The following is a 25,795-nucleotide window of genomic DNA, read 5'->3' as shown; positions in this document are numbered from 1 at the left end:
CAACCTAAGCACGTACAAAATAAAGCAAGAAAAAAAAAAACATCGAGCACAGTGGAAAACACGACTGTCGCCGAAGGCCAGTACCCCATTGATTGGCGGATTGCACTTCTCACACACGTAATAGGAACGTTAGGACGGCTTCGTGCATTAATGTGGCAATGGAGGGCGTATATACCACCATTGGGCTGTAGTCAACGCGCTTTCTTGGATATGTGCAACACTTAATTGGATATGTGCCGCCGACCGCCCGTCCATACTACCACGGCCGCTCGATCAAGGGGAGATCGAGCGGCCGTGATACTACACTGCTAACGCCGCGACGGTGAGCCCAATCTCGCAACAATGTGTTGCGAGTAGGCCAAGTAGGCTGCACCAACATAACTGGACGGAAGGAGGCTTTCTAAAGACGACATTTATATGTACACACGCGGGGCAGCTGTTCCGATTGTTATTGTATGGACGTAACCCTAGTGGACGTGTGATACATCAACACGGGCACGCAAACCGTACTTACATCAAGTTCGATGGAGACCTGCAGTTATTTCACTTTTATTTCACTAACCGTGATCGCCCCAAACTGAGGTTGACCGCCTCAACGAAGCTAAGGAAAAGGCAGCACCCGAGACGATGGCTGAAGGCAGCGTGGCTCCGGCGGAGGCCGAAATTAACGTCTTCCTAAAGTGCGTCAGCTGGTCTGTCTCGACAACAGAGCTGCTGATACGCGAAATAGTCCTTCAAAACAAGCCACGCACGTCTCAATACATAAGTGATGCTGGCAAATCGGTGATACGACAGTGATACTGAATGTATGGCCGCTTAATTCAGCGAGCGGCCGTGCTGAACGTTACAGTTACAGTGGATAGGTGCAAACGTCTAACCTTTCACACCGACCACAAGGTGACCACCCCTAACTTACGTCAAATATTCTCAGGGAGAGTAGATTAAAAACAGCAAAGAGTTGTTTTAGTCTGCGCATAGGACGCGTAACAACGGAGGCAGAATTGCACCGTGGACCCCGTGGACAGTTACGTCTGGGCGTAACGATAGCGACGGCTACAGTTACGTCTGGACGTAACCCTAGACGCATCGTTAAATAAAAGTGATGGTTCAAGTACACTTCGCCCAAATGACTTTCCAACTGTAAGCGATCGATCCACGCAAAGCACGCACTTACCACACATACATGTCCGCCACAGTACAAGCTGTGCGTCAGACAGACATTCACAAATCACGTAACTCATGGCCTTTATCTCATACTCGTACAGCTCGTTATCATATCTGACAGATTTGGCAATGGTCCACTGAACGTTTTGGCAATGGTCCACTGAACATCGCAGGAACGAAAGCGGCAACGACTTGCTACGACTTCTACAACATACACAACGCGATCACGTCCCTACGGTCAGAGGTGGTTCTCGTTAATGCGCACAGTTCACGCTCAATATCAACACCAGTACAGTAGTGCGTAGTGCCGTGCCTCCCCTGCCAGCACCCACCACGCAAGCCACACAAACGGGCCACGCAGAGCACGCACTTACCACACATACACGTACGCCACAGTACAAGCTGTGCGTCAAACAGACACATTTCACAAATCACGTAACACATGGCCTTTATCTCATGCTCGTACAGCTCGTTATCATTGCTTATAGATTTGGCAGTGGTCCACTGAACCGGAGGACATCGCAACAAAAGCGGCAACGATTTGCTACGACTTCTACAACACACACAGTTCTCGTTAATGCACACAGTTCACGCTCAATATCAACATCAGTACAGTAGTGTCGGTAGTGTGCCTTCTCTGCCAACACTCACCCCACTCACCACGCAAGCCACACAAACGGGCCTGAACGCTACTCTGCCGCCACCTACTTATACACTTCAAGCCAAGTCAAGCCGGTTTTAAGCGGCTATATGGGTGAACCGAACGCTTTGCCCACCTAACGTCTCCTTCCACCCGGTGGAAGGAGACACTGCCAATAACTCAGCACGTCGATGATTGATTTGGTCATCGATGCTGAGCCGCATTCTCTCAGTTTCTCGCACGACGGCGGTTGCGTTTGTACGCTCGGGCTCTGTCTTCCTTTAAAGTTTAAAATACATCGGGCCCCTTTTAATGCCTCTGAAGCGTCTGCGCTTTGTGTCGAGGCCGGCATTGCCCGAGACTCGGGGATGCGCTACTGCGCCTACAGATTTCTTCACCGTGCGGTGGTGGCCGTGAACCGGCTATCATCTGACACGCTGCTCGGGGGCTCAGTGACCGGGCGTTGGTGGTGGTGTGACCGGCATCTGCGGCTGCCGGCCGAAACATGTGAGCGCGGCGGCGAGCGTGCGATGAAGCAGATCTGGAGAGTGGCCCTGCGCAGACACTACGCGAGCAGCCATGCCAGTTTGCCGTCCGTGAGGCATCGCGCCGGGACCGCCCGGACCGGTAATCTGCTGCGGTTGGCCCCGATCCGGTCGGCCTACTACCCCGCTTGCTGCGCGCTCCTCTCGAGCCGCCGCCTGGACGGTGGTTGCCGCCTCGCGCCGGCCATGCACTTCTCGACCAGCACGGCCGCCGAGTTCGGCAGCGCAGCCGACGAAGAGGAGCCCGTGTTCCGGCCCCGGCGTGCTCTGGTGCTCACCAAGTTCTCGCGCTACGAGTTCGAGAAGCGGCGCCACGCGCACCTCACCGAAGAGCAGCTGGTGCAAGATGTGAGTCTTCTTCTCGACGACTCTTTTTCCAAGGCCGTGCTCAGCTGTTGACCCGGAAATATTGTACGCGATTACATCCGAGGGTTCGCTGTGCAAACCCGGGCTCTTATGCCCAGCTTGTGCTACGTGCACCCCTTCGAGGTATTTCACGTGCCACCTTCCGATGTCGGTGGGCTCTACAGAATGGCTCGACACCGTAGCGCTGCCATGCCCCGCTGTGACGAAGCCTCTTGTCAGCTCGGGCTTGAAAGACCTCAAATTTCGATGTCTCGTGCTTGCCTCGGGGTCATGCGTGCGTGAGGAAAGATAAGGCGAATTCCAGCAATATCACCGCACCTCGATGGCACCCGCCCTGCGAAAAGAAACGAGAGGCATCGCTAAATCGGCCATTAGAGCCAGTGTCTGAGCATAGGAAGATTTCGAGAAGCGTGCGAGCCGCATAAGCACGAAGAACTGCGTGCAAATGGTTTATATTTTGACCGTGAGCGTTCGGGAAAAATCGGCGCTTCTGTGCGGCCACAGGCTGCAAAAATCGCCCGTGAAGTCTGTTTCGAATGCCGCTTGCACGCATATCAATTTATTATGCAGCATCGACGTGACCACCGACCACGCTTTTATTTGCATCTCCGTATTTAAGATAAGAGAATGATCCCATGCAAAGAAATATGAGGAGACTGATTTTTCATATTTATAACATACCAGCTGGCAATGAGCATGAATGTGTTCCAGTTTCAGGACAATAAGACTTCTCGGGGGGAAAAAAAAGGGAGAAACATTGCAAGGTCTAAAATGAGCTAAAACAAAATACACCTCTCACTATATAAATGTGAATTTGGACACCTGCTTGGGACCAGATAATGGCTTATCATAGGCAGTGATAAGATTGCTTTCTAGTGGAAACCAAATCTCAGCTTTGCGAGCTTTGAATTCTTTCTTCTTGGCACGTAAGTGCATCAAACATTCATGATGTTGCACTGGCACAGTACATGCAGTGTTTAGGAGACCTTGTCTTTTATTTTTTTTCTGCTGTTGATCAACATTTTTCTGGCCAACCCCAAAAAAATTTTTAGATAACATCTCAACAGTAGTTTCTTTAGTGCCATTTTTCAGTGTAAGGGTACAGCAAAAATGGCCAATATTGACAAAGAATTGCAAAAAAAAAAAGGATGATCAGGGAAATATCTGCCTGTTGGGTGAAAGAGGTAGAAGATGTAGTGTAGTGGGCTTGTCCGTTTAATGGACAGCCAGCTTAGTCTGCAAAGCTTTGCTAACAAACTGACCATCTGCAGTTTTCACTTTTCTCAGCTGAATCTATCTATTAAGCCTCTGGAGCTTTGGACAACTGACCTCAAACATCATTTTGCACTAGGTCTCCTTCCCCATTGCTAATTCTTGCAAAAACAAGGCTGGGATCCATTCAGGCATGGAGCACTTGCTTGGTGTCTGGATTTAATGTTATTGACTGCCTTCCAAACAAAAGGAAGTAGTTGACTAGAGCTGTCACAACAGTCATTCCATTTTGAAGCCAGTGGCAGAAAAAGGCTGCTATGGCTTCAAAATAGAAAAACTACAACACTCTTGTTGCACACATGACGTGCATGCTGAAGCACGGGAGTTCCCGAAAAGAGAAACCCACCCATGATTTGTTGACTCGGACTGCCCGGGACTGTTGAAGAACACTGTTTATTGGGTAAAAGCCGTGCCTTCAGACTGCAGGGCAGTCAATGATTTACGATAGGGGAATTGGCTAACGCTTTCATTGTTGGGTTACTGAACCTTCGGTTGAAAGTCTGCCAATGATGAAGTGATGCCAAAGTGATGCTTGCTAAAGGCAAGTCTCTGCAGACAAGTTCCCGCAGCAGCTACACCAGAGTGGCTTAAAATGCTGCCTACGCCAGTGTTCACTAGTGTGCTGAGAGCCACCCTTAATCAGATACTCATCGTGATCACTCTGCGCTCATCTTGTGTGGTTCTTTTCCTGTGCTGCCTGTGCCACTGTTGGTGTGCTCTGCAAGTTTAGTCTGTTTCCCTCTTCCCCTCTTCCATCCCTCCTCCTTCCTCGTGCTGTCACCATCTTCGGCAAAGCTGGAGTCCCGGGGCTCGGACTACAACAGCCTTGTCCACCACCACAAGATCCACACCAAGAACCGGGAGCTGGTGGTCAACACTCTCAGGCAAGTTCACACGGCACGGCATTCCGGCTTGACTTCATTACGGACGTGCACGCACCGTTTTGTCTTTCTCTCGTTGACTAGTGCGAAGCAAGGTGCACCTTGATGCATTAAAACATTCTTGAACGTTGTGGCAGGCATTCATTGACAGACGAGGCTACTAACACGAGAACAACGGATGGCAATGCCACCGGCATGAAATGACATTGTGGATTCTTAAAAACGGCAGGAAGGGGAAGATCCAAGCATGCGATGAAAAAATCCGTAACCAGTGGGTGCGTGCTCGAGCCGACGTTCCGACAAGTGGACTTATCTTCTTCAAGGCTGGAACTGAAATCAATTCCAGCCTTGAAGAAGACAAGTCCACTTGTCGAAACGTCGGCTCGAGCACGCACCCACTGTTTACGGAGTTTTTCGTTGTGGATTCTGATAGCATCTGCTTGAGCTTAATTCAAGAAAAGTGCTGCTGCACAGTGGCTAAATGCAGAAGAAAATGTTTTCAAATTGGTTATGTCACACTAACCTAGCAGTGCAGGTATTTTAGTGCAAGTTTCGAAAAATGCAAAAGGCTTTCGTCTTCTTTTCTGGTAATCAACCTGTTGCTGCTAAGTTAACAACAGTTTCAAAACAATATTTTATCATTCACAAATGTTTCTGTTTTGCACGTCTTTAGTGGTTGCCAGGCACACTTTAGTAAACATTAACGCTCTATAACCGTGGAAAGTAACGTTTGGAATGATGTTTAGGTGCAGCAGGAACAGTCATTCCAGTGAATGTTTCTGCTTGCATGTATGGGTATTCATTTTAGCGAAGCCTGCACAGCTGCACTGTCGGTGCTGTATGCGCAGACGATTGTTATGCAGCATCAGTGACACGTCCTTCGTCTCAATCTGCGACACTTGTGACAAGTGCTCATAATGGAAAGGGTGTGGATCGCGTCTGTTTATCTTGGCGTGTCAGTCAGTCAGTGTTTTGCTCAGTCTGCAATGCAGCTTATGCGCAGTGTTTGCTTGTTGAGTTTTCATGTCCGTAGGCGTGCGCAGGGTTCCCCATCAGGGGGGGAAGGGGCGAAGGTTCATTGCAGTGCCCCCCCCCCTACTAGGTCAATGTACGAGGCAGATTTTGCGCCCCCCTGCCCCTTTCCCTTGTGCGCACGCCTATGTTAATGTCTGTTAAGAAAACCATGGGAATGTTCTTTAATCCGTTATAGGGCATAATGTTATGAACAACGCACACCACCTTTTGAGGGCAGCATTGTCATTTCTATCAGCTTCTTATAATATGTACAAAGTTTGAGCTCTCTGTTGTTAAGGGTTTTCGAGAAAAAAGTGGGACATAGGTGTCCCACTGATCACTGAGAGACAGTCGGTTCAGAAAAAAAATGTACTTTTATTTTTTTATGAAAACTTGCTGCTGCCTTACAAAACCGCAAAGGACAGAGCCTACACACACCTACTATCACAAAAAAAAACTCAACTAAATATCCATTGTGCATCCACTTGCTAACGGCACTCGAGCAGCAGATGTAGGTACTGGGCATGCCTGCAACAGTCTAATTCTTCTCAGTGAAGGAAGCTCAACTGCTTCCTCCACTGGAAGAGACTTCACTGCTTGAAGCAGAATGAAAATTGGATACTGCAATCAGTTTCACACAATGTTAGACTGGCTACGCTTTCAGGAATATATCACTGAAAGGTTTTCAACTTTGCATTGCACAAATTTTTGAGGAAACTGTTTGGGCAGGAACGAATAAAACCACTATATTAGCAGATATAGGAACTCGTGAGTATGAAATAAACTTTTCAAGCTTACAGCTCATGCTGAATCGGGTGGAGTGCATGCAAGTGGAATGGTTCGTTTAGAACACGGGTATGTGCTGGCACCTTGCAAATATCATAAAAACAACTACCAAAAAACCGCTTTCTAGAACACCCACGCGGTCACACTAAATGACTGGAAGCAATTGACTCACCGGTTTTGTTAAAAAAAAATTAGAATATTGTGAAGAAAAAAGTGGGACATATGAGTCCTACTGCCCCGCAAAGGGTTAAGTAACGCATTCATCTTAGTCAAACGGCAAGGAGAGTGATATTGATAGGTGTTTGTAGCTGGATACTAGTGCGGCATCAACAGGACATGTCGGACATTGTTGCATGTGGAGTCTGCATCTTCGCTTATTTTTTTTTGTACAATCGAACCCAGTTATATTGAACCTGAAGGGGATCACAAAAACATTCTATAGGTAATCCGACATTAATGTATTTTTCACATCGAAAACATATTCAAGGTGATTTCACAACTGTTAAAAATAGACAGTAATTCGTTATATGCTGGTTCAATTGTATAGCACTGGCATTACCTGATGTTGCCATTGATGGGTTGAGTGTTGTAATGGTGAATTGCAAGGCAGCCAGCATTGTTGATGGTTAAGTACCAAAGGCCTTTCTCTCTCTAGACACCACCACACACATTGACTGTCCATATTTACTTGCTTGCCTTGTTACACTTCCTCGTTGTCGAGAGAAGTGCGACTACAGTGCGCGTTTACTGCTTTAGTGGTGACAGTTTGAGCAGGGAGAACTGAGGTGGCTAGTGCACACAAGTGAGCGGGTCGTAGGTAGTGTGTTCAACCGCAATGTCTTCTTTTTCTTGGTCGTATTGTGTGGTTGTTGACAGTGTCCTGTTTGTGGTTGCAGGGAGAATGGCATTGAGACTAGGCTTGTGGACCGGTTCGACTACACGGACAGCAACATCGACTGGGCAGACGTCATCTTCACGACGGGTGGCGATGGCACGTTCCTTATGGCAGCCAGCAAAATCCACACGCGTGACAAGCCCATCATAGGCATCAACAGCGATCCTTCGAGGTTAGTCTCATGTGATGCGCCTATGCTGGAGGAGTACTGACACGATGTTGAGCCAATTGAAAAGGGCCATTTTTTCTTAAACTGATGCTTGGGCGAGTTGGTTCATACTTCATTAACAAAGATGAAGCTGTGCAAAATAGACGTAACACACAGAAAGGACAGATACAGCGCTGAACTGGCAACTATGTATTTTATTGCTTAGAATGCAAAGCCTTTTTATGGCACGCATCAGAGCAATGGCAAGGCGATTACATCAACTCTTGCGATGATGATGGTGCCACTTGTCAAGAAGTTGCCGAAAAGGGTAATCAAGGAATGTTGGCAGCACAATCTAAAGCTTGAAAAGTGAAACACACTCGTGATACACAAAGCGAAAGTGATATTGCAACATGGTCATGACGTTGAAGATGGCAGCACTTGGCGAGTTCTACCCTCAAACCTCATTATAACAAAGTGACATCTGCCACGCAAAAAAAAAATAAACGTATATTTTAACACTGTATCTATGACAAGACCATTCTTCATTGACTTCGTTATAACCGATAATTCGTTCTATTTGTGTTTGTTATATCGAGGTTTGAGGGTAGATGAAACTTTTTATTTGGGTGACGCATTCGGGGATCACAATCGCGCTTCACATTTGGGGACAGCATCCACTTGTTGTAGGTGCAACAGCCTCGCGGGAAGCTTTTGAGGCATTCCGGCGAAGCTTTTGTTGCACTGTCAGTCGAGACTTAAAGATATCTGAAATTTCACCTGAAAATACTTTGAAGTAAAGGGCAATAAATACATGGCACGCATGGGAAATGGTTTGGAGCTGCAGAAAAATGACTTAGCCAATTTTTCAACATGTGCGAGCTCAGGTTGACAAGGTATTACTGTATTGGGTGGCAGAACGGTAGAATTCCACTTGGCATCACACCATCTGAATTGCGCAATGAGTGGATGGTTTAAAGGGGCCATGACACCCAATTTTCTATCATAATCCGTGTTATGTGGGTTCATCCTTGTGCATTTGGTCGAGCACTTAATTTATAATTGAGTCTTTTTTATACAGACGCAAGTGGCTTCAAAGTCTGGTGACCCTGACACACTCTTGAGTCGTGACATAACAAACTGCTTGCTGTGCAAGGCGTCTGCGTTCCGGCAAATGATTTTGTTTTGTGTTCAGCTGCATATGGAATTGAGCGATTTCAGCTTTCTTTAGCTTGGCATTAAGATTGAATGATTTGCAGTGGCAGAAACTTTGGTGGAAGATGACAGCACTCCATGCAGCACATGACGTCACACACGCCCTGACAAAATGGCGGGGTTTATAGCCAGTGACTTCTGGGGCTTATTTCACACTGAAATGCTCTTGTACAGTGTATTTTTCATGTATGTACAGGTACAATAGACCCTGTACTTATATTTTTCACTGAAAACCGCAAATTGTTCGGTGACCGTGTGACGGCCTCTTTAAGGGCGCACCCAGTACAAAGAGCTCAGACATAATTAGCCATCAGCAACAGCTTCAACAAAGTGCACGGCTGTGCATGTTGCCTTTTTAACTAATTTGCATAATGATGAACTGTGGCATAGCGGGTACTTTGCAACTGCATATGCAGTATGCATGCATTCAAGGATAGTTGGTAACGGCCAATGTTACGCACACAGATGTCCCTTTTCTTGCGGTACGGTTGAGGTGTCCGCTGAGAAGCGAAGCCTAGCAAACAAATAAGATGATTATGTGAACGGTCCACGATCACGCTCTCGCATTCTACTCTTGAAGGTGAAGCTCAGGTGTCCTCAAGTTTTTTTATTTAGAGCAACAATACGAAAATTTCCAAAATTCGTGTCAGTGCTCCGGTAAACTATGCTATAGCGCAGCAAAGGACACCGACATATAAAAAAAGAGATGCAAGACAACACGCGACACTGGCTTGCAACAGTGGGTTTACTTCCATTTTCCAGCCATATTTGTGCAGCACGTGCATTGCATTGAAAACCAGCGTGTGTCTGTCTCCTTTGCCATGCTACAACGAAGTTTAAAATTGATGGAAACAGCTTTGTGGTTTAGACGAACTTTTGTAGTGACTGCCATTGTGGTATACTTGGAGCAGCCAGCTAGTTCTACTCAGTCTTAATGTAAAAGAGGGGCACAGTACAAAACAGCGTTTGGTTTGGTTTTTCGGGGGGATTTTGGCCATCATGTCCGGGAATCAAACCCGCACCCTCGAGCTTAGCAACGTGACGCCCCATGTGCTCAGCTACCATGGTGGGCCCCAGCGTATATAGTAGTACCTTGAATGTGCATAACCTCTCTTGCAGGTCTGTCGGGTACCTCTGTCTTCCTGGCCACTACACGGAGAACTTCCCGCTTGCCCTGAGACGGCTACTGACGGGCAAATTTCAGTAAGGATCATGTCGTTTTCTTCATTTTTTAATTGCCTTCTTTGCGGAGAATGAGTTGTGCCATTGCTTTGGTGCGCCTTGCAGTCCTCCAGGTTGACCGCATATTCTTGTCTGGTAAGCATTTCCGACTCTGTAAGTATGCACGATAGCATCAGTGCCAGCACTGTAGGACTCGTTTCGTACTGTTCAGCCACATAGTGGAAATGCTGAGAAGCTCCATCTATGCAACGAGCCGTGTAGCCATTCAAATGTCATATTAGGGGCACACGAATATACTATAAAACATGGAGGGTATTGCAAAGTAGTTAAATATGTCGATAATTTGAAGATGAAAAATATGCATATCTGAAGCTTGTCTGCAAACACCCCTCAGGTCGATAGCTTCTTGAAGCCGTGAAAAGCAGAAGTATGAAGACTTGTCGCTCCAAGGTGGCCTTGAGCACATAAAAGCTTGGCTGTTGTTTGCACCAGAGTTCAATCATACGGGTTGCAAAACTCCCCATAGTCCCCATGTATCAAAATCCGGACACGTCATTGGCTGAAATTGCGGGGGTCCACAGTGTTGTGTCATCTGTTGACGAAAAAAATAAAATAATAATAAACAGTCGCGACGACGCCAGCGTTGTGTGTGACGTTGAGCAGCTCTAGTGTTTTGTATCGCTGCTCCCAGATGGCGCGCCAATCTGCAGGCCTCCGCAGAATCAGCCACTGGCATGTCCGGGTTTCGAAACACAGTTTTGCAACTGGGATGATTGAAGAACTTTGGTTTGCATTTCATTATTGCCTTCCTGGGGAATGCTTCTGTGGGACCACAAGACCGTTTGTGCTTTTGAAGCTGCACAGCAACCACAGGTGGTATGCTTCACAGGCTGTGGCTAGTTTTCTCCCTTAGTAGTACAGTAGAACCCCGCTGATACGTTTTTGAAGGGACCGTAGGAAATAAACGTAAGAGACGGGAAACGTAAGAGCCGAAAAACAGGAAAAAACGGCAAAATATTTAGTGGTACAGAATTTTATTTCAATTCTTACGAGCAGCACGAAAATTGGCGCGCTCAGCCGCGATCTAGTCGATGGATAGAAACGCGGAGCTTAGGACGGCCTCATCCACAGAAATGTAATCAACGTATGTGATTTTTTTAACACCAACAGCTGTAGGCATGAAAGAACTAAGCACACGCAGTCACGGCCGGCGCGGCGAGTCCGACCGCGAACCGCACGCACGACCACGCGAGCTCCAACCAGCTCGAACTCCTCCCGTTCTCCGACAAATAACGATGATGATGAGTCTACGCCAACGCGATGGCAGAAGTGAATGCCAATCTCGAAGGCCTTGCTTTCGCAAGCAATTACGTCATACACGCCATGTTGGTGCAGTACAAATCTCAGAGGCTATGCTTTTGTCAATAGTAAATGCCAATCTCGAAGGCCTTGCTTTCGCGAGCAGTTACGTCATAGACGCCATCTTTGCAATTTGAATCTCGAAGGCCATGCTTTTGTTTGCATCAATTGAAAGATTCTGTTGCTTGCGCCTCTCATGCGGCTAATATTACGGTCAAACGAGGCCAAGCTGCGTGAAAATGCGCCATGGCCGCTCTCTTTGGTAGTCACTCGGTCGGCTCCGAGCGCACTTCGCGACGTATCATACGGGAACGGTCTGACAGTTACGACGTAACAGCGGGGTTCCCAATACATTGTATCCTATGGGAGCTATGCCGGGACCGGCGGAAAACGACGTAACAGCCGGGAAAACGCAGCAGTGAGGAACGTAACAGCGGGGTTCTACTGTAGTTGTTATTCACAGCACTGTGTTGCACTCGAGCTTATTTAAGCTAATCTGCTCTTCATCATGAGCCCATTGTATGAGCACTAATACAAGACGAACGCCTCTCCAAGTGATCTACAATTTACCGTCTTGCCAAGTGGATTCTATTTTATGCCTCTCATTGTCCCTTCCTAACCCTCGGCTGTCCACCCCGCCACGGTGGTCTAGTGGTTATGGCACTCGACTGCTGACCCGAAGGTCGCGGGATCGAATCCCAGCCGCGGCGGCTGCACTTTCGATGGAGGCGAAAATGTTTGAGGGCCGTGTACTTATATTTAGGTGCACATTAAAGAACCCCAGGTGGTCGAAAATTCCGGAGCCCTCCACTATGGCATCTCTCATAATCATATCATGGTTTTGGGACGTTAATACCCAGATATTATTATTAACCCTCTGCTGTCCTGAGCTAAGTTCCCCATCCCTCGGTGTCCTGCACATTACATGGCCTGCCCAGGTCCGTTTTTCTTGTGAGCTAAAATATTGGCTACTCCTGTTTTTTTTTCTCTAGTTCATTCTGCTGTAAAGCAGCAAACTGGGCAAGTTAGTAATTGATTGTTTGTACGTGAATGGGGCAGCACGATCCTTACGAAGAGCACAAAGGCAGACGACACAGCAGTCCAGTGCTACCTGTCATATCAAGCACATGAGGCAGCTTGTGCTGTGCTCAGTAGCAGTTGTGTATGTCATGCTACTTCCGTGTGGTGAAAAGTACTTCGGCAGACTTGACATCCATCTCAGGGAGCACAATGCTGTTCTCAGAAATTCAGCCAGCTTAAATATGTCTGCACATTATAGACTTTGCCATTGCAAATCCTTGTTTCATAAAGTGGAAATACTCTATAGAAATGGTGGCCAAATCAACTGAAAGATTGTCGAACCGTAGCATACGCATGTTTGCAAATACTGCAAAACCGTTCTGCTGTCTTCCGATTTCTTAGTGTTATGCTAATCATTTTCCATTCTATCGTACGCTGCGCAGTCCTTAATTTCTTCTCGAGGTTTCTTTTTATTCTCCTTGTTTCTGCCCGATGTGTTAGTGCTGGGAACGTGCAATGAATGTGCGATTTTCACTTTAGGGACTGCCCTAATTTGCTCGTTCTGATTTAGGAATGCCTGCTGTATGCACTCCGGCTTGTCCTTATTCCTCACTGTATTTATTCACTTTTTGTGAGCAGGCTGTCTCGTTATTAATTGGCCCGGGGCATGCATATTCTGGCACAGTCTAGGGGCTGGTTGTTAACCGTGACTTCTTCTCTCACCAGGCTATCGAATATATTCTTTTTTGAGGTGGGCGAGTTATCCTTATTCTCATGATTCTTGATTAAGAAGGAAGCAGTCAGGCTGTTAAAGACGAAACTATTTTTTTGGGCAGACTTGTGTCCAGGAAGTGAAAAGTGAAGTACACTCTGTACACTGATAGCGGCAATCACTGTCGTCGACTGCCCGTAATCTCATCAGTGGTAAGGCGTGTCGGCGTTCGTACATGATACATGTGGCATAGAAGATTCCAGCCTTATCGTTGGCGGCTGCGTTAGTTCCAGAGTTAACTACTGTTCGCGTCGTGCGCTCAAGCTTATTAGAACAATCTGAAATAATCTGGAATGTTCCACATTCCAGTGAGGCGCTGGTCACACGTTAAACGAGTTGGTTACACGAGAATAGAAAAAGAAGTGCACATGCCAATATTTTGAGACAGAAATGCTGCCCATTCTTTTCCCACTGCCCTTCGGATTGCATGGCAGATGGAAAGCATTCTGTTTCCCTTGCAGGTGGATGTGGCGACAGCGGCTGAGGGTGACCCTCAAAGGCGAACATGCGTTCGATGCACCGGTTGAGCTCCATGACCAGCAGCTGCAGTACCCCGAGTACCGCTTCCTCGACTGCTGGCAGGAGCAGCACCGCAAGCCCACCACCGACGACGGGGCCACACAGCACTCGGTGGGCGATGCCGTGCACGTGCTCCCCGTGCGATCGCTCAACGAGGTGTTTGTCGGCGAGTCTCTCTCTTCGCGGTAAGTGTTTAGATGTGCACGACTATTTGTTCGTCAATCTGTTCCTGCGGGTAGACCTTGATGAAAGGTGCTCGCATCCTACACAAAACTACAGTAGACTATTATGTGAACTCGAGGGGACCCATACCTGCGAACTCTTCCGAATTTTCCGTAAAATGTACGAATTTCGACCTTGCTTATGATTTTACGAATGTTACCTGAAATTTTCGGAAAACATATCATTTCCAATAAAAAAAAAAATATTTAATTCATTAAAACAGCGTGGCCTTCGCGATCAGCTACTGCGCATTGCCGTAGCCAGTCGCGGAAGCCACGAAAACGGCGTTGTGGTACTTTCCGCCGCTAGGGGAGGGCAATACGTACTCGTGTTACAGTTGAAACCTGCAATAACGAAATCGGCGGGGAAAGCACACGCGCGAGAATGCGGCAGAAAAGACAAGGAATTTACAAAAAACACATTTTATTTCCAAAAGTCAGTAAGTTTGCTTTGGCGGGCCTTACCATGCAGCAGTTTCATGCCTCTCGATCGGGAATCTCGTTTGCCACGGCACTAAGTTCGCCCCATGCACTGGTCAGTGATGGCGGCGCTGCGCTGTCACCAGTACCGTCATCAAGTGTGCCTACAGGCGAACCTTCTGGCTCCGCTGGATCAGCGCGGATCAGCGCAGAATCGTGGACAGCGAGCTGCACGCAACGCCGAATTTTCCGGCGATGTCCATTTTTTTCATGCCCTTTTCCACCTCACTGATGATTGCAGCCTTATCTTCCATCGTGATGAACTTCAGCTTTTTCGTTGAAGGCGGCATCTTCGCAGGCAGTGAAATCAAACGAAGCAATCGCAACACACAGTTCACGTTGCACCAAGCGACCAAGCAAACGCTCCACAAATGGCTCCACACATGCGACCATGTGTGCGCAAAGCCGACAAAACCAAGCAGAGAGCTAAGCCAATGAACGAAACTCCATGAGGAATGTGGATTTGGCTATGTAGTCTGCGATAACGAGCAGGTGTTTTGGCAAGCCATCATCATCATCATTGTCACCAGCTTTGTTTTTTTTTGTAAACAATGATGGCCGCTGCTTCTCAAGTGCGCTGTAGCGATAGTTCTGCACAATTTAAGTGTAGCATGGATGCATTTCAGCAGTTTTCAAATGTAGTTATAGTTGCGAGAGTAGATTATTTGCGCACTGATGTTTTAAAAATTTCGTTAATGAGGGATTGCGGTATGAATAATTTGTAGTCACAAGTTACGAAATGCATTGACTCCTATGGGCGTTCGCCGGTACTCCGAAAATATTTCGTTGCGGTGAGAATTTCGTTCCCTCGGGATTTCGTTATCGCGGGTTTCGACTGTATCATCATCATCAGCAGCTTCAACATTTAGCGACTTCTGTCGTCTTCTCGGGGGGGTGGCTACGAATCCATACCGCCTTGGCGCGTACGCAAAGCACAAACATGTGGCAGTGGGCTTTGTTCGTGGGTCGGCGGGGAGAAGTGCATTGTTCGTGTCGCTTTTCGTATGACCGGCTGCCGCGTCCGATGCTGTAGGACTGCTGTGTTTAAGCCCAGGCGCGACGTGCAGTGGCACGTTTGGGAGCTGTTCAAAGTGTTGACGGATCGCTAAGGTTCCACAGAATTTTATTCTCTCCATTCCCCACAGTAATGCGGAATGCGAGAGAATATTCAGCACTGTCAACAAAACTCGAATGGAGTCTCGCTCATCTTGTCTGTGAAAAAACTCTCGAGAGCCTACTGATAATGAAAGGGCACCAGAGTGGAGCTTGCTTTGAGCAAAGCTACACGGAGAACTTTCTGAAGCAGGCAAAGTCCGCGACAGCAAAGTTGCTGCAAAAATAAATTGTTGCCCAATTGAGTTGTTGCTGATTACTCTCTGATCGATTTTACTTAGGGTTGCAAAAACATGATTAAGCTTGTCGCTACAGGCAAAACCCTCGGAACTTAAAAACAAAACAAAAAAAAGTTACAGTTTGACTGCAAGGGCGAAGCAATGAATGCGATAACAACAAATTGTAGTGTTACACTAAGTGAGGCTGGCAGCTAATAACTGTTTTTTATCCGATCTCGCGTAACTACAAAATGCTGGTGTAAGAGAATACGGCCGCTCCTGGGAGCGATGCTCTCCGCATAGTCACTTCGCGTTGAGAGCGCAGCACGTAGAAGGGAATAGGGAACCCAAGCTCAAGTTTGCGGCGTGACGACAGCGCCGCGCCAGCCGCGCTGCGGCTCTGTCGGAAAGCTCTGAACCTTCAGCACGGCCGACTCAGCCCCTTTCACGGTAGCAGTAGCGCACGTGCGCACGCGTTCTTCTCTCGGTGCGGGTAACTGGGAGGCCGTCAGCTGGGTACGTTGAACCGAGAGGCTTGCTGTGCGAAGCTGCACATTTCCACGATGGCAGAAGCGACCCCACGGAAGCGCAAGCATGGTCCGAAGTATTGCGGTTTAGTGGCCAGCCACAACAGTGCAGACAAGGCACACGATTCACGTGTTAAACTGTATCGGCTCTCGGGCGCGTTGCACGAGAAATAAAGGCGGCAAGCGTGGATATCTGACAGCGCTGTCTCGCCTTCTATTTTGGCTGTCTGAGTTCATCGCTTTCGTTCGTTCCGACTACCTGAATCGGTAACGGGGCGCATGCACGCAGCGACTACAGTAATGATTACTCGCTGTCTTCTCGCATTGTTAAAGTCCATTTACAGTTGTAGGTGAAGCAACTTTGTGTTTTGATTCCCCGTGCTCGTGAGACCTACCCGTCGTTGTTGAACGTTCACATTCGCGTTATACCGTTAGCGTTGCGCGGTTGGTTGAATTCAACTGAACTCCGCACATTGTCAGAAGTTCGGCGCCTGCATTTCACGCGTCGGGAAGGCTGCTTTATCCCGCCGGAACGGACGTCTGTGCATTTTCAGTAAGCTTTGACATCGTTCTGCAGGTTTGCTTTGTTTTTGTCACTTTATTGGGGTGATATATATATTTAAGCCGCTAAATATAACTGGCACTTAATACATGCTTTGCAATTGCAACCTTGAAGTAACCACCTTCTGACTTTGTGCGATTTTCTAGCCGCGTTCACGCAGCAGGTTTTATACGCCTGTCAAGTCGATAGCATAAAAAGAGACTGCAAGCATGACGCGAGAGCCGAAAAAACGAGGCGAGCAGTTCATCTTGCTTCACAGTGGTTGAAGCTCAGCTAGCTGCCTCGCGTCTTAATCGGCGGGTGATTCTCCAGCGGCACGGAGGACTTGACTCTAACCTTCTCAGGAAGCAGTGCCATGGCCGTATAATCTTTTTTTCGCACGCCGCAAACGTTTGTTCACGAAAGTACATGGCTGCTACTGTAAGCATGCCATATCAAAACAACAATCATATGATTCGTAGTCCATGCCGCAGAACATCGATAGCGTGTACGGCTTCATTTCTGAGTGCATGTGGACCATTATTCATCTTTAACATGACAGAATGAGACTTACCTCGAGGTATACGTCCTACACAGTGTAATCGCGACTTGGGAAATGCATTTTGCTTTGAGTCGGGCGTGGTTGTCGTCGATCGTCTGCTCTTCACCGTTAAGGTGATTGACCAGCCTTTCTCATTTTATCAAGTTCGCTTTTCGGAAGTGCCAGTCAAGCTTGAAAATTCTTTTGAAGCCGCGCTGCAAGCGGTACATTGCGAGGCGCCGAAAGTGCACCGCGAGAGCTCTGCACGTGCACAGAAGTGAGCAGCAACGCGGTGGAGAGAAGGGAAAACGCGCGCTGCTAACACCCCAGTTTCTCTTTTTCTGCCAGAGATGGCGCTGCCTGTCAAGAGCAGCAGCGCCGCTAAGCGTTGCTTGGAAAGCCTATACCACTGCCCGCTGTGATGGCTGTCGAGATAGCACGCACGCCAGCGATCGCGACCGCGCCCTTAGATTCAAAGTTCAAAGTTGCTCCTCGTGCGACATCACCCCCCCTCCTCGCGTCTTTTAAGGCTCGTTAAAGATGGGCGGGGCGTTTCCTGTCTCTTTCGACGGCAGGCCTCCCGAGCGGGGTGATGTTATTGCATGCACCCTCCGAGCGACGGAAACGGGTTGGCTCGTTTGGACTCTGCTTCGGCCGCGTTCGTCGCCCTGGCTCACGCGCTTTTGCCTGCGGTAGAACATACAATGCACGGGGGGATCTTATCAATTTGGACTTCATACCAGAAGGACATGACGGCAAGAACCGATCGAGACTGTCCATATAATTGCTATTGCAATAAAAAAGTTGGTTGGCTACATCTACTCACCCCCACCCCCCCTGTCCCGCCGCCACATGAAAGTTTTACTAATTTGGATGTCGCCAGGTTGGCAGGTATGGGGCACCTCAGCATCTTGTTTCTTGTTTGAATCATCCGAAGGCCTCATAAATATGATTCAGGGCAACATACCAGATAGTGCTGCGATGTTTGTTTCTCAGTTCCTCAGCAACATCATACGCAGCTCTGCATAATTGCCAGTAAAGGTTTATTGTGAGAGCAATTACATGGACACTCTCGGCAGGCTTTTTTCGTCGCCATCGTGTTCCCTATAAAGTCCAAATTGATAACATCGTCCTACACATCGTATGTGCAAGCGGGGTGAACGCGGCTGAAGCAGAGGTGAAACGAGCCATCTCTGTGGCACGAAGAGTGCATGCCCCACTTGCGAGGCCTGCAGTTGATGGCCCCTCAAGCGGAGAGGAATCGCCCCGGCCCTCTTTTGTCGGGCGAGGGAGCGTGAAGAGGCACCGGTAAGGGAGGGGACGCGTCACTCGAGCAGCAACTGTGAAGTTTGCTCATCAGGGCTCAGTTGCGAGTATTGGCATGCACACTATTTCGACAGGCATTAGGAGATGGCTCGTAAACTTGCTGTGCTCTCGTCGCTTGCTTCACATTCAGAGGAAAGGCAGCCTGAAAGCCACTTCAGCCCCTGGAGCGGCCATTATTCCTTAACCCAGCCTTTTGTTGCGTTATGCGATCCAAAAGAGTTAGCTGAGAGCCCAATTTGTTGCTATTGCCTTCATTGCTTCACCCTTGTGGTGAAAAGATTTTTTTTAGACGTAAGAGATCATATTGGCACTCGTTATGATATACAACACATGCACGTGAGTGTAAAAAGGGAATGAAATGTGTTGTCTGCTGCGACAGCTTGTAGCCCCTTCCTATTCTTAGAACGCTTTTTCGCATGACACCAGTGTACTTTGGCAAAAGTGACTTTAGGATGCCTTTGGCATTTTATAAACCAAGGCCAGGCCACCTCGTTTTTTAACACGAAAGTGTTTTATGCCGGGGTCCACCAAGACTTCACTGACGTATTTCCGTCACGGATATGACGTTCTTAATATGTACACGAACATTAAATACAAAGAAAAAAAAACAGAAGAAACAGTTCTCCACACATGGGAAATTTGGGAATCGAACCCACAACCTCTCGGTCCGCGACGATAGATCGCCGAGCGTTTAACCCATTGCGCCACAAACGCATTTGCAGAGAGCCACACAGACGCGCCTTATATATCTAACACTCCTCCGTGTACCTGCGCTCTTGCTCGGGGCGGTGCCGCCGCTTACGAGCAGAAAAGAGAAGTACTGCATTATGACACTAACGCGCACCGACAGTGAACGCTTCGGTGGTCTCAGCACTACGACGCCTCGATGCCAGCATTCGAAGGGACTCTGGCATCAAGAAGCACTACCAACGCCACCTAGGTGGCGTTCGCCCTACGCAGCACAGCGGAGCGTGTCCTCCGCAATTCGCTCTGAAAATGTTTCTGAAGTTGATCGCGGAGGCTGCAATTGCGACGCGCTATACGCGCTGATTTGACTCGGTGACGATTCAGTTGCGTGCTCTGTCTTTGGCGTTGTATTAGTGTGTCAGTTACGTGCTTCGTCTTTCGCGTTGTGCTAGCGTGTGCAAAGTAGTGCAGCTTTCATATGCACCAACCGTCTCCACTGTCTACTGATACGAGTGTGATGGCACCGATTACGAGAACTGCGGCATTAAGCGCCGTCGAAAGACAACGACGTCGGCAAGCTAACGTCGCGCAAGTGAGTTTGGTGCAGCGATGGACACGCCAGGGGGGAGCGGGAGGCCTTCGTGCGTTCACGGCTCAAGTTGAGAACTCTGCCTCTCGCTTTCCTGAAGTTGACCGCATCGCGACACACACCGAACCAAGACCGAGATGATCGTAACCTTCGCCGAAGCCGCTCGACAATACGACGCAGGATGCCCAGCACACCCACAGGATGGTCCACGACCCGCAAATCATGCACCCGTCGCTGCAGCGGACCGCGAGTTCACCAAACGATTCAGTGACAACCCGTTCGGTTTCGCCTGCACGGTTTGCGAACACCTGTGGTTCACCTGTGATTTGCTCGATGCTCCGGCACGTGCAATGCAGTGTCTCCGGACAATGTATCCCGGTCGCGAGTCTTTCCGAGACTTCCGCTTATGTGCCAACTGTTTCACTTTCGTGTTCTATACCGATTCCTATATCAGAGGGATCAACCACTTTTTTTTTTTTTTTTGCTTCCTCAGTCAGCGTGCGATTGTTGGTGTGCGCAGTTTGACTAGTTTGGCCCTCTTGTCAGCAGGCAGTTTGCTTTACTGCGACTGTTAGCGACATAAAAACGCTAATGTTCAGCTAGCAGCATCTAAGGTAGCAGTTATTTCCAGGCATCGATGAGCAAAAAATTTGAATGAACCAAATTTGTGCTGTGAGGCCCTATGATCTAAGCGGGGAGACGCGGGTCTTTTTTTTATTTCTTTTATTAGCTGGGTGAACTGAACGAAATTTAACAAACTTATCCCATTTCTTCTGCAGATTCCAAATCTGTAATTAGATTTTTGGTAACTGCATTAGTACAAAAGATGTGCAATCTCTAAAAGCATATTTCTTACGGGAATTTTTGGCAACTTTGCTTTGTCAAACACAGAAACAAAGTATGTGGCAAGGCTGCCAGAGAGCTGGTTTAGCCGGTGATGCTAATCAGATTGTCTTCAACAAACTTTGAATGCAAAATAAATAGACGTAAATGTGAGTGAAATTTTTTTGCTGCATACTATTTCTGATAATCGAGAATTATAATTCGGTGAACAGCATTATAAGAAAATAAATAGCATCACCGGCTAGACCAGCTTCCTGGCAATCTTGCCACATACTTTGTTTTTGTGTTTGACAAAGCAAAGTTGCCAAAAATCCCCGTAAGAAGTATGCTTAAATATGTGTTAGAAATTGCATATCTTTTGTTCTAATGCAGCTATTAAAAATCTACTTAGAGATTTTGAATCTGCAGAAAAAGCTGAATAAGTGTATTAAATTTCATGCCATTCACCCAACTTTTAAAAAACCATTTTTTAAGACCCACGTCTCCCCTTAAAATACATTGAAAGCATAGCAGATCAAGCAGAAATTTAAGACTTGTTTGAATTATCGAGAGTACTGTAAACTGTACTATATGTAATACACTCAAACCTTGTCATTATGAAATTACAAATGTAATGTGCTTTACGTTTTTGTATGCACTTTATGAATAAACAGTAACTAACGCACCTGTTAGTTCTGATCGCTTTTGCTGGCAATTTATTCTTCAGGGTGCAGCCTGCCAGGGAATAGCTGTTGTGTAGGGCAGGAGCGCGGCGTAACCCGCGGCGGGCCGACGGAGAGGCCGAACGAAGGGAGGGCGCGCGGAGTGACGACGCAGAGACCAAGCTTCGGCGAGACTGACGGGAGACTGCTCTCCCGCGTTTATTGCAGGTGGTTTTAAGGACGGGGAAGAAGGGTGATTGGTTAGCGAGGCACGGGTCACATGACTGGCATGGCCACGCCGGATTGGTGATAGCAAAGAGGCATGGGGGAGACCCAGCTCCACCCAGTGGCATGTACAGGGACCTTTACTGCACTGGTGTTTCCGCGTGCCACGAGGGGTCGTACGACACAACAATAGCTTCTTTCAAGTTCAGGCTCACAGAGAGAGAACCCTGCGATACATTCAAACCTCATTATAACAAGTCACATCTGCCACAAAATAACTTCGTGATACAGTCGATCCCGGATATATCGAACTCGGATATATCGAATTATTGGCTATATCGAACAGTTGAGAAATCCCCTTGAATTTCCCATGCAAAAGTATGGGGCTGGTGTGCACGTATATCGAACTCCCGCACAGCGAAATATCCGCTATATTGAACGCTGCCCCGCGCCGAAGCCCAGAAAGTGCATTTTTCCTAACAGATATTCATCATTTTTCGGCCTAATTCTTATAAGTTCCAGTCCCTCGTCGCGCGCAGGTGACGAAATTGCGTTGCTCTAGTTCGTTGCGCAGCGCTTGTCAGTTCACCTGTATATTTGACGCGCGATCCGCAGGTTTTAAGGGGAGACGTGGGTCTTGAAAAAATTTTTTTTATTAGTAGGGCTAAATGAATGAAATTTAATACACTTATTCAGTGTTTTCTGCAGATTCCATATCTTCAAGTAGATTTTTATTATCTGCATTAGAGCAAAAGTTATGCAATTTCTGAGAGCATATTTCTTACGGTACTTTTTGGCAACTTTGCTTTGCCAAACACAAAAACAAAATATGTGGCAAGATTGCCAGAGAGCTCGTCTAGCCGATGATGCTAATTTGATTGTTTTCATCAAACTTCGAATGCAAAATAAACGGATGCAAATATGAGTGAAAAATTTTTGCTTCATACACTTTATGATTAATGAGAATTATGATTTGGTAAACAACATTATAAGAAAATAAATAGCATCATCGGCTAGACCAGCTTTCTGGCAATCTTGCCGCATACTTTGCTTTTGTGTTTGATGAAAATAAGTTGCCAAAAATCCCCATAAGAACTGTGCTAGAAAACGTTGTAGAACTAGCATATCTTTTGTTCTAATGCAGCTATTAAAAATCTACTCAGAGATTTGGAATCTGCAGAAAAAACTGAATAAGTGTATCAAATTTCATTCCATTCACCCAACTATTAAAAACACACTTTTCAAGACCCACGTCTCCCCTTAATGCATGGGCTAGTGTTTTTCAAAGAGGCTGATTGCCGAGGGCACCAAAATGAGAATTCGAAGTGACTTGGCACCTTGTTGTAATATTTGCATTCCCTTCCTTGTCTGTTCGTGCACGGTGGCATGCGGGCCCACAAAGCATGGCCTTCGAGATCCGCAACCTCGTGACGTATTTCTAATGTTTTCGGTTTTAAAATGCAGATCTCAGAGGCTACGCTTTTCGCATTTCTCGCCAAAGTAGTGGCTGCCTTCTACAAAGCCACAAGTGCCATCGGTATCGCCAACATGTTGACGGTGGAGAAATGTTTCTTCGTGCAGCTTTGGTGGTGTGGTGGTGGTGATGTTGTTGCAGCAGGCGGGGTTAGCCTGGCCTGCATGGCCGGCAATTGTTCCGCCTGAGCATCTCCTGAATTGTAGGGGTATGTCACCAAGTGCCGAACAGCCCAGTGTCTCGCAGGAAAACCAACAAAATTCATTGCACACTCCTCCTCGTTGCCGCGTGCAGCGTTGTCTCTTGCAGAATGTGTACTTCGCGCTTTGTTCTTGATAAATCCTCATTCGGGAGTCGAACTAAGCATTGTGCCGCTCGTAGCGATAAAAATGATGACTGGTGCTTGGAACGACGTCAAGTAAAGCTCCGTTGCACACTGTTTCCTTACGGGCCTTGGTGCCAGGTGACGACTTGGGGCGCGTCATGACCGCCGACTACGGCGTACGGTGTGTCAGTGAATTTTGCGACTTATTAGCGTTTCCGGGCGCCATATCGGATGGGAGCACAGCGAGTGACTTCATCAGCGCAGATAACGACGTAGCTGTTTCTTACTGCATCGATGCCGAGATCACAGCTGACGTTGCCGGTGCTGCGGAAATGGACCCATGCGGTTTGATTATGCCAGCCGCCGCTGCCACCGCTAAACCCTTTACCGTGCTACAGAGCTCGCATCAGCGTTCAGCGTCGATCACCGCTGTTGTGGCCGAAGGTGTTGAATTTACTTATCTGGAAAGCTTCAATGATATTGACGATGACTTGATAAATTCACGGCGCGCAAGAAGCAAGACAAGTTTATGGACTATTTGCATGCGAAATAAAGTGCGCTAACTTGCAAAAGAAGAAGTTCTCGCCTTGTTCTTTAGCATATGCATGCGAATCGTTATGTTCACGCTTTTTACAATTTCGGAAAACTGTGTCGAGGCCTGCAGTGCTTTAATTAAGGGGAGACGTGGGTCTTAAAAAATGGTTTTTTAAAAGTTGGGTGAATGGCATGAAATTTAATACACTTATTCAGCTTTTTTCTGCAGATTCAAAATCTCTAAGTAGATTTTTAATAGCTGCATTAGAACAAAAGATATGCAATTTCTAACACATATTTAAGCATATTTCTTATGGGGATTTTTGGCAACTTTGCTTTGTCAAACACAAAAACAAAGTATGTGGCAAGATTGCCAGGAAGCTGGTCTAGCCGGTGATGCTATTTATTTTCTTATAATGTTGTTCACCAAATTATAATTCTCAATTATCAGAAATAGTATGCAGCAAAAAAATTTCACTCACATTTACGTCTATTTATTTTGCATTGAAAGTTTGTTGAAGACAATCGGATTAGCATCACCGGCGACACCAGCTCTCTGGCAGCCTTGCCACATATTTTGTTTCCGTGTTTGACAAAGCAAAGTTGCCAAATATTCCCGTTAAGAAATATGCTTTTAGAGATTGCACGTCTTTTTACTAATGCAGCTACCAAAAATCTAATTAGAGATTTGGAATCTGCAGAAAAAATGGGATAAGTTTGTTAAATTTCGTTCAGTTCACCCAGCTAATAAAAGAAATAAAAAAAAGACCCGCGTCTCCCCTTAAAGCCTTAAATACGCATATTTCGAATTATCGATATATCGAACTATTTCGTGGGGTCCCCTTTGAGTTCGATATATCCGGGATCAACTGTATCCGAAAATTCGTTATAAACATTTATTTGTCACACTGTATCTGTCACAAGACTATTCTTTATTTACCTCGTCATAAACAATAATTTGTTATATCTGTGTTCGTTATATTGCCACGTGCGTTTCTTGTCATCACTTTTGCTGTATTCGGTTTTTGCCCACCAAGATGTCAGCAACGCTCAGCGCAAACCGCGCCTCATTGTTCGAGAAGCTTCGCGATTATTGTAGGTCGTTTTGTTAAGATTGTGCGCAAGACGCGAACACTCGAGCTTATTCTAGAGCGCTAGTCCCGTTTCATCTGTCTCGTCCTTGTGTTTTCGCACTGTTTCCTTACTATGAATGTGTACCAACAAGCTCAAGTTTGCACGCTTCTTATTCTAGAGCTTGCGCGACAACCAGCGATAACGCTGGAATATTCGACGGCACATGTATAAATGCAGACGCGCTTCACCGCTTGTCAGTTTTATCGGCGGCAGACGCTTTGTTCACCGCTATCAGTGTACGGTATGTATTGCTGTAGTCTGACTTTCCGTTTCCCGGCCACAAATTCGGCCAAATAAAGAGTTTCATCTTCGACACGCCGACTGCCGCCTTCGTAGACGTCACAACCCCGTGACAATATAGAGGTTTGAGTGTACCCTTCCCAAGCAACTTTTTTTTCTTACCAATCGAGATCTCTTCCAAGATACCAGCCTTGTCAGTGACATGCATTTCCTGTACAATTGCGTTTGCTTTAATACAACTGAGAGCTTGTTGCATTTACTGCTGCTGCATAGAGATGACAGGGTACCATATGCAGTCCGCCGCGGTGGTATAGCGGTTACGGTGCTCGGCTGCTGACCCGCAGGTCGCGGGTTCGAT

The 25,795-nt window shown here is 47.1% G+C and overlaps 1 protein-coding gene across 2 annotated transcripts in view; it reads left to right on the top strand.

The window, feature by feature from the left end:
• The first annotated feature begins 2,043 nt into the window (after positions 1 to 2,043).
• LOC119406072 (NAD kinase 2, mitochondrial) overlaps positions 2,044 to 25,795 on the top strand; it is a 36,025-nt gene continuing 12,273 nt past the window's right edge. The window contains exons 1-5 of one of the 2 annotated variants that reach the window (XM_037672930.2): positions 2,044 to 2,697; positions 4,783 to 4,871; positions 7,565 to 7,735; positions 10,046 to 10,129; positions 13,721 to 13,963. In XM_037672930.2, the coding sequence (XP_037528858.1) occupies positions 2,173 to 2,697; positions 4,783 to 4,871; positions 7,565 to 7,735; positions 10,046 to 10,129; positions 13,721 to 13,963 (1,112 nt within the window). In that variant the 5' untranslated portion in view covers positions 2,044 to 2,172. Of the gene's footprint in view, positions 2,698 to 4,782; positions 4,876 to 7,564; positions 7,736 to 10,045; positions 10,130 to 13,720; positions 13,964 to 25,795 lie in introns of both variants that reach the window. The other variant, XM_049419297.1, reaches the window with a different exon arrangement.

The sequence above is a fragment of the Rhipicephalus sanguineus genome, chromosome 9 (assembly GCF_013339695.2).
Source record: "Rhipicephalus sanguineus isolate Rsan-2018 chromosome 9, BIME_Rsan_1.4, whole genome shotgun sequence".
Classification (NCBI taxonomy): domain Eukaryota; kingdom Metazoa; phylum Arthropoda; class Arachnida; order Ixodida; family Ixodidae; genus Rhipicephalus; species Rhipicephalus sanguineus.
Note: the sequence above shows the minus strand (reverse complement) of the source record. Positions and strands in the feature narration are given on the sequence as shown.